This window comes from Aquila chrysaetos, chromosome 4 (assembly GCF_900496995.4).
Source record: "Aquila chrysaetos chrysaetos chromosome 4, bAquChr1.4, whole genome shotgun sequence".
NCBI classification, from domain to species: Eukaryota; Metazoa; Chordata; class Aves; order Accipitriformes; family Accipitridae; genus Aquila; species Aquila chrysaetos.
The window spans coordinates 67,258,079-67,274,919 of NC_044007.1; the positions used below are offsets into that span (position 1 = coordinate 67,258,079).

General features: G+C 38.2%; 1 protein-coding gene across 3 annotated transcripts in view; it reads right to left on the reverse strand.

Annotated features, from left to right (window-relative positions):
- Positions 1–16,841, reverse strand: part of TEX10 (testis expressed 10) — a 60,026-nt gene that overhangs the window by 20,515 nt on the left and 22,670 nt on the right. For all 3 annotated transcript variants that reach the window (XM_030011598.2, XM_030011601.2, XM_030011600.2), the window contains 2 exons: positions 12,793–12,968; positions 12,104–12,281 (listed from right to left, as the gene is read on the reverse strand). In XM_030011598.2, coding sequence (XP_029867458.1) covers positions 12,104–12,281; positions 12,793–12,968 — 354 coding nt within the window. The remainder of the gene's footprint in view (positions 1–12,103; positions 12,282–12,792; positions 12,969–16,841) is intronic.

A 16,841-nucleotide genomic window follows, 5' to 3' on the forward strand; every position in this document is an offset into this window, starting at 1 on the left:
AATTTCTCTCTGCTAACAGCCAAAATGGCTTAGCTCATGGGTAACAAAATTCTGGAAAGCTTGTTTTTCAGAAATTTTTTTACAGCTCCATGTTTTGGGAGTAAAAATATCAAATTTGGAACACCTTTGTGCCAGGCATATACATTTTGCCACCCCATGAAAATCCATCCACAGTATCTCAGCATCACAAAAATGACAGCTAGAATATGCACGTGTCTGGAGCTACTCAAAAAGAAAGCAAAAAAAAAAAAAAAAAAGGAATTTCAGAATTTCTTTAAACTAAAGAAAAAATTCAGGATTTAATCAGACTACCATGTAGGATAATTAATTGGGGGGGGGGGGGGGGGGATATAAAAAAGCAAATCACAGCTAGGTGAGAGAGAACAAACAAAAGCTTTATTAAATAAAGCTCCCACTTCACACTGTATTCTTAATGGCAGACCTTATTTCCAGGCATATTTCAGGCAACCTAGTGACTTTGTGGTGCTGGCAGCTTTTGGTCCTCCTCTGAGGCCTGGCTCGGTGCTTCCTTTTCTTAACCTGTACTCTCTCAATCTCTCTCCATTCATAAGGCTGCCACTTGGCTGCCAACGCTGAGTTCTCCAAAGACAACCCTCGGGCACGGCCAGTAGTCTTTTCCCAGGAGAAGGGAGAATTTCTTCCCTCCTTCCGAGGAGATCCCAGTCCGACTCATTACAGCATCAAAGAGATTTCACACATACTCAACTAAATCAGCAAGAGGTCTTGCAACCTATTTCCCCAGAGATTCTACGTAAGGTGAATATTCACACAAGAATTAGATCCATATACCAGAAGACAGCCCATATCCTGTTCAATGTGGGGGAAGAAGCTGCCTGAATCTAATGCAGAGGGACCATGAGTCAGACTTGAGGTCACTCATTATACCAAAATAAGCATTGGGGAGCATGAAGGGAGATTCAGGAGAATTTAGGACTTACTGGACACAGAAATTCAAACTGTGATGCAATCACTGAGCAAAACGGTGGGAATGCAAGAGGCTGGAAGAGATACGTCAGATGATAAGCTGCAAATGGAATTGGGGAAATGTGAAAATAAAAAAAATACCTTGGGCAGGAAGACAGAAAACATGGAAAGAACTTGTGATAAGCCCGAATTCAGCGACTAGGGACTTGCGTGACAAAGCTAGTCAGAATCTGGTTTAAAATAATAAAATATGAAAATATTTTTCCATGCAACAGTTAGCAGATGTGTCAAATTCCTCATAATAGGACCAGAGGATGCAAGAATTTTACATGAACTCCAGAAAAGACTGAACAAAAACTCAGATTCACTGCAGGCTAGCAAACACATCAACTGCAATAGGTTCAGGAGATCCCTGGACATGAAAAAGGATTCTGAAGCTTATTGCTAAGTGGAAATTTTTCAAACACTTCAGCAGTTTTGTTTTTCTACCCACATCTGACTATCTGCACGCTTGCAAAACAGGACAAGCATTTTAAGCATCCTAACAGCATGCCAAACTAAGTGCCACTGATGTAGACCTAAGAGGAAGCAGAGAGAATCGTTGCTGTTCTGCCCTGGGAACGTGGAGGCAGAGTAAGACACAAACCCTTGATACAGCTATTAAATGGTTAAGACTCATCCACAAGAAGAGCTAGCGAGACACACACACACAAAACCAAGATCCCCAAATTCAGTTGCAGTCTACTTTTTTAAAAAAGTGAAAGCTATTACATACGTGAAAGAAGCCTCAATGTTAAAAGACCATTAATGTTACAAATAATCTAGCATTCAGTTTAGAAAGTGACAAGAAAGTTGCTTATAGTCTTCAGCTTGTCACCTTTGTACATATGCCTTAGAGTATGATAATATTATGTTTCATATTTTCTCTAAAAAAATCTATGCCTCATTCAAATCATGGATGAATGGATCGGTCAGGATTATGCAATGAAAGATAACACAGCCTGACCTGTCCCTGCTTTATTTATTGCAACATCTATAATGTGCACAGTGTATGAGGCACGAGATGGTTAAAAAAGGAAGAAGAAAGGATTAGCTCACAAATACAGGTAAACAAATAGGTTTTAGGCATTATACTGGATCACCCTCCTGTCTGTATCACAGAGGTTCTATGAGATGCTAGACAAACACTTTTTAAAATTGGAGGACAGGAAGTCAGTGGTAACACGTTTCTCCAAGAATCATCAGATGAAGTATTAATTTACTTTTAGAATAGAAAAAATCCCTACATTATTCATAGCAGAGGCTTCTCTCATCCCTTTTTTGCTAGTTATCGCTAGCCCTGCAACAGTTCAACAGTGAGTAAAGGACTAAAAGGGCAGTAACAGCTGTGGAGCGACACAGCTTCATGTATCTTAAAGAGCAGCACATCTGATCGCTACTGCTCCATTTGCACTTACAGTGAAATTGAAGTCAATCCTTTGGTTTCAAGATAGAAAATGCTAAATATTCTGAAAAATCAGTGCCCAAATGTTTCATGCTGAATTCCTAAAGTGAGCAGGTACTTCTATGTACTTCTGTCTACACCTTTTCCTTGCCTCAGTTCCTCATCTGTAAGTTGGGAAAAATATCACCTCTTCATCTCCTACAGCTGTGAAAATACTTCAGCACAACACAAAATTCCATGGGCAGCGGCAATCACTTTGTTTTCCAAGTGGGACATACTACAACAGACAAAACATGGAGTCTTCTACTGAAATAACAGGGACAAAGTGTAACATTATGTGAACGCTCCTCCAGTGAGCATGATGCACTCAATACAGAACGTAGAATGGAAAAATAACATGACAACATGTAATCAAAGACTAGATAAGGATCTCACAAATATATCATAACAAATTAAGACAAAGACCTTGTCTGAAATGTCTTTCTATATAACAAATACAAGCAGAACACCATTACGGCATAGAACAAGTTTGTTTAAATACAAGTCTAACCAGCTGTCAACACCTCAATTACCTTAGAACCCAAATGTCTAACATAGTTAAAGCTGCTCAATTTTGAGGTTTGCATTAAAGGAGCAAGATAAAGAACACAGAACAAAAGAAATTTAACTCTAGAACCAATGTTGATGCACTACAAATACATGTACACTTTTAAACTATGTTTTCAAGATGCTTATAAATTACATGCTAGACATTTAAAACTAAAAAAATAAAACCTGATTTATAGGTGGAAGAGGGATAATAAGCATATTATAACCTCCCTTTTTTGAATAAATTTTTACTCACAATGGGAACCTGTTATCAAATTGCATATGAGTGAGACCTCTCCAGTAAGCTAGTCCAAACCCACATTAACTATGATGAATTACATGTTGTAATTTCCATAAGGTTACCTGCTCTCCATAAGAATCTCCCCACTGAGGTTTAGAATTGTACCTTTAGGTAACCTGCTCTGTATGCCAAATGGTATTAAAAAAAGCTGAATCTAATTAACATAAAAATCACTGCTTCTCTTGCCTTTAGCATAGCAAGTATTTCTCAGTAACAGCAGTTGTGCAATGCATTCCTTTTATCACTTGCTGCTAACTTTTCTTTTAACTCCAGATGGACTTCACTGCTTTTGTTCCCATTGTTGTTATTTTCAGGTTGAGCTATATCACACAGTTGCAAAATAACACAACTGCAGTTTGTGCACAAGTGGTTATTTCCCAACTACAGGCTATTATCTTTGTGCTTCCTGATCTAAACTAGCTACCAAGTGATTTCTGGTTCAGGTTTAAGGTGTTTGTTTTGACTTACATAGTCATAAGGAGTCTTTGGGTAATTTAGAGGTCTCTGGTAGAACAACTCTGATGAACCTTGCTGCAGTCATTTTAGACATTATCCTTCCACTTGTCCTCCTGTAAAACACACTGCTCAAACTCTAACTCAGACAGCAAGTTTTGCTTAGAATTTGGGTTAGTTTTTTTTATTTTTGTTGTTGAGCAATAAAATTTAAAAAAAGTATAATGAATCTCAAAAACCCCTGAGTTCAGTCTTCAAGTATTTTTAAAGTAAAACAAGAAAAAGCGAATGCAAGATCCACAGTTCTTCTAAGGCATTGATACTATCACCCTTTTGTTCATAAGTCTGAGGATTACAGAACTCAAGAAGTGCAAGACCAAGGGTCTGGGTTTTCCATTCAAGGAAACGAAAATTCAATTCTTTCACCTTCCATGAAAGTGCTTCCACTGCCTAATAGAGAATATTCCAGCACAGGGTGTTCCTGAAGCTTTGCAGAGTTCTTTAAACATTTGCAAAAGAATAGCTTGAGAAACCTAACTGTGGTAGGTGTTCCCATTTTAAATTTATCAACCATTGATCACAGATTTAAACCAAGGCTTCCCACAATTGTTTCTTTAATTCTAGGTTATAAAATCATTCTAAAATGAGTTTTCCCCCACTGTAGGCATGTACTTGCACTACTGTAAAATCTGTTCTTTTAAAACACTAAAAAGCCCTGTGCCAATATTTATCTCAGCTTTGGCATAGTTTATTGCTGTTTAGCTTTAATGAAAAATAATTTCTGTCAAATTGAAATGCAACTGCAATAAAGTATAAACTCAGGTTCCTGCATCAACTTAATCAAATCAGTTTTGTGTTACACTGTTAATGAGTATCAGCACCCTCAGTTTTCATACTAGTTCTTGAAGAGACAGGAAACAGACTGTCACAAACTGATGTTGAAATTGTTAAAAGAAATAAATAAATAAAATCGAATCTTTGAATACTTCTCCAACCCTGTACCCATCTCATCATTCACACTATCTTAGCTCCAGGTAGCACAGGTCCTGAACATAAACTCAGAGAGCAAGTGAAGAGTTTTTATCTTCCTTCTCCTCTAACAGGTTACCATATGTAGGCAATGGTTTGTTAGTGTGTGTTTTCTGTTTTAACTTTCATTATCTCTTTGGAAGGATCAAGTGTTTCCATTTGAAGCTGTGGCAAAATACAACAAAAATCTGCAAGGAATTACCAGGGATTTGGGGAAAAATATGAACCCTATTTTAAGAAAACAACAATTTGAGCTACACATTGTTAAAAGTAAGCCTGTCAGCCACTCATTTGCTCCATGGTTGCAAAGGTTGCCTGAAGAAAAGAATTGCTTACACATTATAAATGAGAGCACAAATCGGAAGAAACATTCACTAATGAGCAAACAGCATTTACTGACTGGTGCAATTGTAAGTGCAGCAACATAATTCTTTTCCCCTTTGTTAGGAATATCAAACTACAAACAACCACCTGAGGACAAATTTAGAGGGCCATATCCTTAAACACAAGCTTAGCCATCTCCCTCTCTCAAGTCCTAAACCTTTACATAACAGTGAGCAAGAAAAAGGAAATTTGCTGACCAGATGTGGATGAAGAAATGCACCGTAACCCATCCCAGGATCCAATTCTCAAGAACTATGGATCCTTTCTGATCTTGCAGCAAGGAAAACAGATCAATCTTTTACCCTTCATCCTCACTGGCACCCAGTCAGGGAAATGCCAGCATTTTGAAAGCACACTCTTCTTTTTAGTTTATATTCCATAGTGCCTTAAGCATTCTTGTTACCTTTTTAATACTTTCCCTCTTCATTTTTGCTTCTAAATTTAGGGGTGTGAAAATATAGCCAGAAAAATCACTTTGCAGTGAACACACACCTTACTATTCTTACATTTTTCTAGCAACCCATTCATAATTACTACACCTTCCTATACATGTGTGCTTTTCAACATATTCTCCAAGGTATATTGAGTTGACTTTCCATTTTACCATTTGTAATGACTTGATTTTTTTTTTTTTTTTTTTAAGAACTTAGCTTATTGTGGTGGAATTTTGATTTTATTTAGGTCTTCCTTTTTTAAAAACAATATACTGTTCTGAAATCTTTCCTACACTTCATTTGTATGAGAATTACTGTCTTCAATTGCTCTATCAGTGGTGTTATTCACAATAATGGGTTACAATATCCTCTCCAGCTTGCAAATACTTTTTGGGAATATAATGTTTTTCGTTTTCTTGTCTACAATAATGCATTCAATAAGTCTTTAAAGTAGTAGTATATAGGCTCTTCATTACCTACATTTTGCATTCTCACTGTGCCTCCTCAAAGGCTGCAGATCACGTAACTAGGATGACTGAAGTAAAAGTAGTATTTACTTACAAAGGAAATATCTATAGAAAACTTTAAACTCTATTATGACTCTAAAACATCTCTGGGTAATATATTTGGAGACATAGAATTTTACACCTTATACCAAACAGATGTTGAAAAGCCCATCCCAGTTCTTTCCAAACACCAGATTCCTGAGGATAGCAGGAACCAACAAGCATGCCAGGCTGCTTGATGAGACGCCAGCTGAGCTCCCTCATTATTGTCTGGAAAGCAACTGAATATTTAAAGGCACTACCTCTTAAGGAAGAGTCCATTTACAGTTACAACAAGCAGAATGCAAGTTACCCCCAGAGTTATCTCAAACCTGTGAAGACTAGGAACTCCCACACAATTTATGTCTCACTGGGAGAGAGCACTCAGCTTTTATTTATATTGTCCTCACCCTTCTTCTTTTCTACAACTACAGAAACAACAACTCTTCGCAAGACCCCAGCAGGCAAAGACCCCACAAGAATAAGAAATGGCTGTTTGAAGCCATTGGAGATCTCATTTATGGACACTCTACTTCAAGAGAGAAATGCTGTAAATTAACTCCCATTGTTTTTTATCTAGGCAGTGAAATATTATCTGTCCAATTCTCTATTACAGCAAAATAATTTCCAGACACACTGTTCCAATGCATAAAAAGCTCTAAAAAGCCATAACTATTATGCATAAGTAACGCACATAAATAAATTGCATTTATGTAATTACGCTGAATAAAGGCACATAAATAAATTGCATTTATGTAATTACACTGAATAGGTTTTCCTTATTTGTATCTCAAGACATCTTAAGAGGAGACAGAGAACTTTTCCTGTGAAGTCAGCAATGTAACTTCCCAGTTTATATATTTGATCACAATCTCATAATCTGCATGTCTTAATCCATATTTCATAGAATAGAATACATCACAGTAAGTACTCAGATTATATATTAATCATCTTCAGTATCCTCTTATACAAAAGAGGAGGAAAGAAAAGAAACGTGTTTGCAAGAATATCTGCCATTCAATTGCCACAAACTCACTAAGTAGCAGCAACCAAAAACATTGAGCCTAACAAATGGTGACAGATGGTGCTCCTCTGCAACTGCTACAGTTCAGATTTTGGTATGTAAACAGCAGACCTCCCTTTTGTCACACAAACAAGACAATCTACCATATACAAGAAGGTGAGTTTACAACATTTAATACATTTCCATATTTGACAAAAAGATTTGCCTCAAAGCCAGTCTTCCAAAAAGTACTCAAAAAATAAGCACGTGCCTCACTAGTCCTTTAAAAACCATTCTGAAGTAGCCAATCTGCCCTACAAATGTAGAAAGTAAGCGTAGAGGGATTACACCAAAAATTCTTTCCAGCTCTACCTGTAACACTGCTAAAATTTATGACTTTAGTCCCTACTAGACAATCAATGATTAATACATTTCTTCACTTCCTGGAGAGAATTGTCTACCTGTCCCTATCCACATCCTTAAGGAATCACCAGAACTCCATTGCTGAGATGAAGAATTTCAGACCAAAGTTCCTCTCATGCCAAACGTTACATATTCCCACCCAACACTTAAACCATTCATCTTTAATTAGCAGAGAACTACTATCTGATTATTTACCAGTTATTCCAATAAATCATGAATTAAAAATATTGAAGTTAATTCTTTTAGAAGCGTGGCACGCTGCATCATTGATACATCTCAATGTGTCAATCTAAGTACTATTACCTAAAGACCACAGAAAAACCCATCCAGTAGATTCGATGCAGAGACGTTCTAAAATAGTTCCCACACCCTTCCATTTGTCTCTGTAAATTCAAGCTCATCAGAGGCTTAAATCTCCTTCCAAGAAGCTGCTACCTCTCATTTCTCTGTCTGAAGTCACAGATTGTTCACTCATGTTGCTCCACACCCCTCCTCACCTGTTTGTGTATGGACAGGAGTGGGGAGAAAGATTTATACTTCAAAACCCTGGCACACTTCCATCTCTCAGAACCCTACCTGCCTGGATTTATTAAAGTTACTTACATCTCAGGTCCCACACAGTAGGCACAAGGCAGGCACTGGAGAGCAACACAGAAATTAAGCCAAGACAACACCTTCTGTCCCTCAGCTTCACCTGAAACTCACCAGCTGTAGCTGTCCCAGTGACCCAAACAGCACCAACATCTGTTCGTTGGCACAGAGATCAATTAGTCTAAATCTGGCCATGTTCATACCAGCATCCAAAATGGGGTGGCTGCATTTCAGCCTTCTTTTCAGAACAGTCCTTGGCCTGTGCTAACTGGTAAAGCTTCAGCAAATATAGACCAAAAACATGACAGGAACCATCCTAATAACTTAACAGTATAGATAATCGTCCTCCCAGGCTCAGAAAGCTTCCCATTACATATGGAAATACTGTCAACATCATCTTCATTCTCAGCACACGGAGCCCACCGTGGCTCACTTAATGGGCTCCTGCAGACCACCTGGCTATTCATTTCACCGTTGCAAAAATAAGAAGTGGAAACTATTGAATGTCTTCAAAATTCATTTCTAATCAACAAAAAAAAATCTAAAAGTTAACATGCAATAATTATAATTTAATGTTACTGCCTGATATCATCACAGGGCTGTGGTTTAAGCCATCTGGATACATTTACTATCTACTTTTATAGTTTACACACACAAAAAAGCTATGACTTCCTTGAGTTTATAATGATTGTTCCTGGAATAACTGCAACAGTCTTATTATCATCCATATGTACTCTCATCAAATCCACCTTAACATAGCTTCTCCCTGGCAAATATACATGGGTATGTACGTGCATTCTCAGGTGCATGTAAAAATGTACATGCTTTGCCAGTCAAAAATAATGTAGAAATAAAGGCTTCTGAAGAAATTAAGAACAATTACCAAATACAGCAGTGAGTCTCTGACGCTCCTGAATGCTATTTAAAGCATGACAGATAAGCAGGTGGCATAGAAGAAAAGAAATTTCTAAAAATTTCCCCCCTCACCAAACAGAACATGAATGTACTGGAAGAAAAACAGTGCCATCTACTGACAACATCGGGTTTACTCATCAATGATGTCTCCCAACGGACTGATTTGTATCAGTTTCTCTATGCAAAACTATCATTATCTAAAACTACAGAAAGTGTCCCATGAACCACATTGTGGCACAGAACTGTGAAATTATATACATTTTGTTATAGTACCATTCATTGCAAAAACTTGCATGTTTAACTCTGAGCATCACAAGAGCTGTAAGTGATTACCAGAAGTTACCCAGTCCCTCCACTTCCTTCAAGGCTTTACCTCTGCCGTACGTGATATACTTTTGTCCAACCTGATTTTAAGTATCTCCAGTGAAGTATATTCATACCCCCTTCCTACACAGCCTATTCCAGTATGTATCTCTGCTTTTAGAAAATTTTGCTAGCACTCAAACAAAACGTTTTTCTAAGGTTTAAGGTCTATATTTCTAATCCTACTAAAACCGCATTCTCCCATTCCTTTTCAACAGCCTTTTACACACATGGTTCCCCCTCCTTCCCAGCCTTATTTGCCTAACAATTCCAATTTGTCAGTCATTCTGTATTATCACAATTTGCAGACTACCATTCTTCGTCTCTCCTTTAAACTCAATCCAGTTTGTCCACATCATTATCTAAAAGCAAGCCACAAAACTGGACACAATAATCCAGCTTGGCTTTTCTGATAAGAGATGGAAAATTAGTTCATGTATCCTGTGTGGAATGACAGGTTATGAAGCTTGTAATGCCCAGCTAACGTTCATGTCTAGCAAACCTACCACTGTTTCCTTAACTGTACAACATCTTCTCCAAGGAAAAAGACATATCACACTCTTCTGATCTTGCGAAGTTACTTATCTCCCTATCTTTGCATGCCTAAATTGCCAAAGCAACTTTTTTTTTTTTTTTGGACATCCCCCTCAGCAGCCACTAACATTTCTGACATCACCTCAGTTCTCTAATTCTTAAGGCATCCTAGGATGAAGTTTTTACGATAAAAACGTCTACGGCTGTGATAAGGAAAATACAGTACTTTTTCACAAAGTCAATTTCACCTATATATTAAGAAGCTGAACCACAGCTAAAAAATGTGTCATCAACACGCCCTTTAAAACTTGTATGAGTTTTTAAGTTGGCTATATAGGTGAGACCTTGCTCTCAAAGCTGTTGCATTCGCTTTGTCCATAAAAGACTCATTTTAATCTTTCCAAGGACTTGCATTATGTTCAGATATGTTTCTAAAGAAAACTGACCAAGATCCTGTTTTTAACACTGATTCCTCTCAATGAAGTGAGAATAGCCTTATCAAAAAAAAACCACCCCCCAGAACCCCAACGCTCAATCAAGAGCAATCTCTTTTCCAAGTTTCATCAGAACTTGCAATCTTCCAGAAAGGAGGACTGTTAGGGCTTATCAATACAAGAAACCACACTAGTATAACTACACAAATACTTTTTTTTTTTTTTTTCTCCATCTAGTTATTTCAGATTGACTTCTTGGGTAAATAATCCACAATCTTTGAATCCAACTTAGTTTAAAACATGTTCCAAATGACATAAATTAAAATCAAAAGACTTTCTTTGCCCCTCAAAAATGAGAAGTTGTTCCTCCTCCTCTGTTGTTGGGATATAACCTACTTTTGGCAAGCACACCGCCCTCCAGCTGTCTCTTGCATCTTCTGCCAAAAGGATCAAATGCTCACAGCCCACCTGCAGCTTTCTGATAATCTTCAGAAAACAGTTATACTATTACTATAAAAATCTCCCACACTGAAAATCCGATAAAATCTAACAACAAAATAAGCACCTGAGTGCTTATTACTGACTTTAGTTCTTACAATGACTGTCTTTGAACTGGTTATGGTTTGTCACTGAATTTCCAGTATATGGCAGAGAAATTTTCTGTTTTAAAAAATAAAATTTGAGGTCCACCTTCCCAAAACTAGACAGAATTTCATTTTTATAGCGGTAATACATTACATATGGTATATTATAAATTTCATCACCATCACTTCATATGTTAGTCACGTTATTCACATGTTATACACCTAGTATGAACAGGTCTGTATTTGACAGTACATTGTGTTGTGTCATATTTCAATAAAAAAATGTTTAAGTTCCAAAAAGCATTAAGAAAAAAAAAAGCATTGTAAGCATAATTCATATAAGTTTAATTCCTGCTTATTTATCCCATGTTCAACAATACTGAGCAATGGAGAAAAGCAAATACATTTTTTCCAGAAGCAGCAAAGGAAAACACCCTTGTGAAATCCCAGCAAGCCTTCCACTCACTTCGGTGAAACAGCAGCCTCTCTCCCTGACTTCACAGGCAAACTTACCCTCTTTCAAGCCAGGACAAAACCAACAAGAGCATGAATAATTTCTAACAAGACACTTAAATAGCCAAATCATAGTTACTAGGCAAGCGTGGCAATTATAGGAAAAGCAAGTTTTAAAACTCTGAAAAGAAGCAGAACATGAGAATACACACCGGTTGGTTATTTTTCACTACAAACAGTGTTGGGTCAAAGTATTTACAAGGAAAAGCTGCATCAGTGGCAGAACAAAGACCACCGGTGATGATGTTCTGAGTAGAGGGTGCTCTATACCGTGTAGCCTTACAGGTAACCGATACAATTTTGTTATCAAGCATTGGAGAAAATCGGTCGGTGTAAAGACAGAGTCGAAGTGAAAGCCTAGGAGTAAAGTTTGATGGAGGCATCAACTTTCTCCATAGTGCCAATTCTTGCACACTGTTGATTTTTTTTTTTGTGCAAACCGGCAACAAAGTTCACGCTTAACGAATAAATGTTCACGCTTGGGTTTTGTTGGTTTTGGGAGTTTTTTTGTGGCATTTTTTTGTTCGGTCGTTTTGGGGGGGGGGGGGGGGGGTTGGTGGTTGTTTTTGTTGTTGTTGTTTTTTGTTACAGCCAACTAAAACGCACGTTCACCGTCGTACCTCATGTGCAGTATCCCGATGAGCGTGGCGGCCAGCTCGGAGGACATCCTGCCCATGATGCAGCAGCGGCTGAGGCAGGCGAGCAGGCTGGCGGGCAGGCAGGGCAGAAAGTACACCAGCTGCACCAGCCGCCGCTGGGCCTCCGCCGGCAGCAGGACCAGGGTTCCATCTAGCGGATCTACCGGCACACAGAGAGGGAATCAACACGCTGACGTTCCGGTTAGTTCTTAAAAAACACACCCATACACACAAAAACTGTCGCGCTTTGTCGCGATTCCGTGGGGTGAGCGTCTTGCGCGACGACCCCACTCTTCTCTAACTACTCTTGTTTAGCGAAGAGCTCCAGCACCCGCTGAAGGGAGGACAATGTAATTAACACTGAACGGGGCAGGGGGGGAAGAGAAGCAATAGTACCAGAAACATATTTCACAAAAACTGAAAAGCTTCTACTCTGTAAGATTAAAGTCCTGCTAACTTGAACTAAAGTTTTTTATCTTTTTACTAGCCTTTAGGAAACGACACGCGTAGTTCATTTCAACCTTTATTAGGAGGGACTAAACCAACCCCCACCCCTGCCCCGCACACACAGACTTTACCTTCACCTAGGAAACACCAGTATTTTCCAGGTATTGCAACTTCCCTGCCAAGTGATGGACAAAATTCATTATGCTGTACTGTAAAAGTCTTACCATATATTCGAGCAGCAGTGGCTTGTAAACTTTGTAATAATTCCTTGTTCGAACGAGAAGCAGCAGAGTGAATGATGTCAATCAGCTGATTTGAAAGCTCAGGGTTTCTCAAGCCAAGCAAAGCAAGCTGCTGAGGTAAACCAGCCAACCAACGAGATAGAACTTTACTTCGACTTCTAAAGAAAGAGGGAGAATTAGTTGGGGAAAAAACCAAACCAAAACAAAACAACAAAAAACCCCACAAACTTAGTCTTTCCAGTCTTGACTAAGTTGCTTTAATGTCAGGTACAATTAAATTGCAATAAACTGCAATACTGTGATGTGCCAAGAATATTTCACCAGAAGATCTGAGCACATTGGTGTGCTACTACAGCTACATCAGAAATATTTATTTGATCTGTAGGTTTTGCACAGCATATTTTCAATTCTTTCAGAAAGTATTTGTGTGAACTGACAGTATCCTGGCAAAGCAACATTTCCATTTATCATTAGTTTTATCAGTTTGTATTTAATGAGTTATGAGTCAGGCTAAAAAGACATGAGACTACTACACCCTCGATACCACTGACCCCCCCCAATCAAGCTACTATTCTTTACACCACACTTTCAAATTCAATTCTACCTTTGCTGACACCTTGCTTGTCAATTCTGATACCTCTTAAAGCAGAATGAAAAACTAGAACTGGTGGCACACAGCACCAAACAAACTTATTAACAAAGTGTATTGCATGTGACACTCTCCCCTTGTCCATGCAGTCATTCGCCACAGAGGGCTATCATGTCGGTAAAGCGTGATTTGCTCTCATATACATGCTAGCTTGCTCCTGATTACCTGCTTGTCCTTTATGTGTTCACATATTAATTCCACGCAAAGGCCTGCATGACCTTTCCAGGGACCGAGCCAAGGCTCATCAGCCTGGAACTCCCCAGATTTTCTTCAAGACGGGTTAACAGCAGTCTTTCTCCAGTCATACAGAACCTCCCAGTCACCATGGCTTTTCATGGATGACAAAGAGCCGTCTCACTTCCATGAGACAACTTTCTCAGCACCCTCAGGTATATCCCTGCGTATCTATCTGGCCCATGGATTTCACTACATTCAGCTGATCTGATTCTTCACTTGCTAAATTTAAAGAGGTTTTTTATGCAAGATCTTACTTGCTCTGCAGGAATGTCTAGCTTTCTATTGACCTTACCCAGAGCCTCAAGCAAGCACAACTGAGGTGTTTTGGCCAAATCAAACGTGAGAGGAAGGAATCCGTAACTTAGGTTGCCCCTGCAGCTCTTATAATTTGGGCTTTCTTGAGCATAAGTAACTACAAATAAAGTCAACCGAACGAGGTATCAAATGATCTTGTTCAAAGATTACAGTACTTCCATGTATCTTCTGCTACACCTTAGTATCTTTAAAAATTACACTTGCTTTTTTTCCCCAAAAACCTTAGTACACAGGCAGCATATAGAAGGAGAAAGATCAACCACAGGATTATTGTTTGCAGCTGCCTGGTTGAATTTTACATTAAAAAAATCCTGTTAGTTGCCAACTGCACCGATTTTTGTTTTGTACAAATACACCTCTACCCTCTTGTACCATTCCCTCAGGTAATCCAATTCTTCTGGTTTATTTCTCATCTCTGTTCAGGTAATGCTTCTGAACTATACGTCACCAGAAAGTTTCTATCAGCACACTCCTGCTTTGTCTGCCAGTCATCAATGATAACATGAAGTTTAGCTTCAAGAGAGCTCCGAGGAACTGTGTAAGCAGACTCTCTCCAGTTTTGCCACTCCCACTGTTGTCACCTATGTACCATATCTCACTGTATACACACACACACACTCCTATTCTTTAAGTGAGATGCCATCTTTTATACCAAATCCAGATTGCATTACCTGCCTCTAAAGGTAATAGCCAAAGTTCTTACTATCTGCATTTTCACATACCAGTTCTCTCAAGTCTCTGGAGTAAAATTTACCTAATCCTCCTCTTTTGCATTCATTTGACAGCATTCAACTCAATTTTGTTTACAGCACTGATGTTTCCATATCTGAGGACTCTGACCATCCCTTATGTTTGACATGAATTATAATAATTGTTATTGAAAAATGTGACAAGACATTATTTATATTGAAGGACAACCTGAATTAATCCCAATTTCAGACCCACTTCTTCCTTTATCCTATAGTGTGATGGTTAAGAAGCTTTTGCTATTTTCCCATCCTATGAAAAAAATAATTCAGCTTGACATTTAGGAATTGCTATTTCTAACCTGCTTGTCAGAAAACTAGGAATGAAACCAGTCTGCTTATCAATTCCTTTTTTCCCATTCTCTGCAAGTGCTGTTTACCATAAACACCCCCTAAAAGCTGGTCAGGAAACAGCAAAAAAACTTGGACAAGCTCTTCCCTAGCTTAAGACTAATTTTCATTTGTATTTATGACTTGATTCTCCAGACCTCCTTCCCCACTCCAATCAATTAGCCTGTTCATACTTCAGGAAACTTGACTAATTAGGTTTTTTCTTTCCTTTAAACATCTTTGGTACTGAGCTTTAAAACTTGACAACATCCATTATAGATCTGCTTTTATTTAACCTTTCTAGCTCAAACTGAAACAATCTTATAGAACAATCTCCCCTTTCATGGGCTAAAATTTCTATGGCACCCTGGCTTATCAAATCAAGTATCATTTATAAACGAAAAGCATTTCATCAGCTTACTACTAAAGTGATGATTACATGAAAGAAGCTGTCAAGTGTAAATCAGGAAGTTCAAAGTAGGTCTTTGAAGGCATTAACAAGAGCAGCATAATGATGATAAAAATTATTTCATTTTCAAAAGACCTGACAAAATCCCTCATAAAAAACTTTTTAAGGAAACAACGTATCCATAACATAAGAGGGAAGGGCCTTGCATAGAGCGATTAATTGTGTTTAACAGTAGGAAAAGCCTGGAGAAGAGACAACTGGAGTGAGTTGGAGGTAGGCTCAACAGAGGTCTCAAATCACTCAACATGCAAATGGTGGATCGGAATAAAAAGTTTGCTTTCTCTTCTCACTGAAGAAGTAGGTGCTGGTATCAAATGAAGCTAGAAGGAGCCAGGATCAAAACAAACAGAAGAAAGTTGGTCTTCAGACAGCTGAGCTTTGTCACTCCTTGCTAGAGGATGCTGCAGTTGCTCCTGATTTAGACCAGTCCAAGGAATGACCAGAAAAGCTCATGGAAAAGACATCCACTGAGTGATACTAAACACACACAAGCTCTGCACAGTGAGGAAGTACAGGCTTCAAATGGTTGGAAGCTTAGAGTATCATGGAAAAGTAATTCTTGCCTTCTTCCTATGTGCCATCTCACACAGGTCAGTCTTTAAGGCAGGCTGTGAGGCTAAATAGCCTTTTTAGTCTCTACCAGTATATATATATGCATATGTGTGTGTGTATACACACACACACTGCGTGACTATGCATACGTGTGTAGCAATTAGACGTGAAGATAACTAACATCAAGACCAAAATATTAATTCTGAACCTTGTAATATATTAATCAAGTTTTCTTTCACAGGGCAACAATAGGCCAAAAGCTCCTACCTAGCCTTTGAATCAGATATACCTAAAAAATAAACAGCTTCACTTAAATGTCCTTGGAAAATGTTCCAACATGAATTCTGCTCCTCTTAGACTGCTCTTGACAAGCTTCTGAGAAAGGAAAAAAAAAAAGAGAAAGGAAAAAAAAGAAAAAAAAAAAAAAAAGGAAAAAAATTAGGAGAGCAGTCACAGGAGGCCTAAAGGAGATATGACATCAAACTGAATGGAATAACATGAATGTCATCCAGGATCTACTGTGCAGTCCGCATCTTGAGGAAATGGGAAAAAAAAAAAAACAACTAACCAACAAAACAACACTTGTTTTTAAAGGAAAGAAATGGATCAGTACAGTACACAAACATTATGTCGTCTTAAAATGTCTTGTCAGACATAAGTGCAATTATCCTTTTTGCAAAGAATTTTTGACATTTCCTTCTTCTGTTACTAAAAATGTCACAATTCCATATAG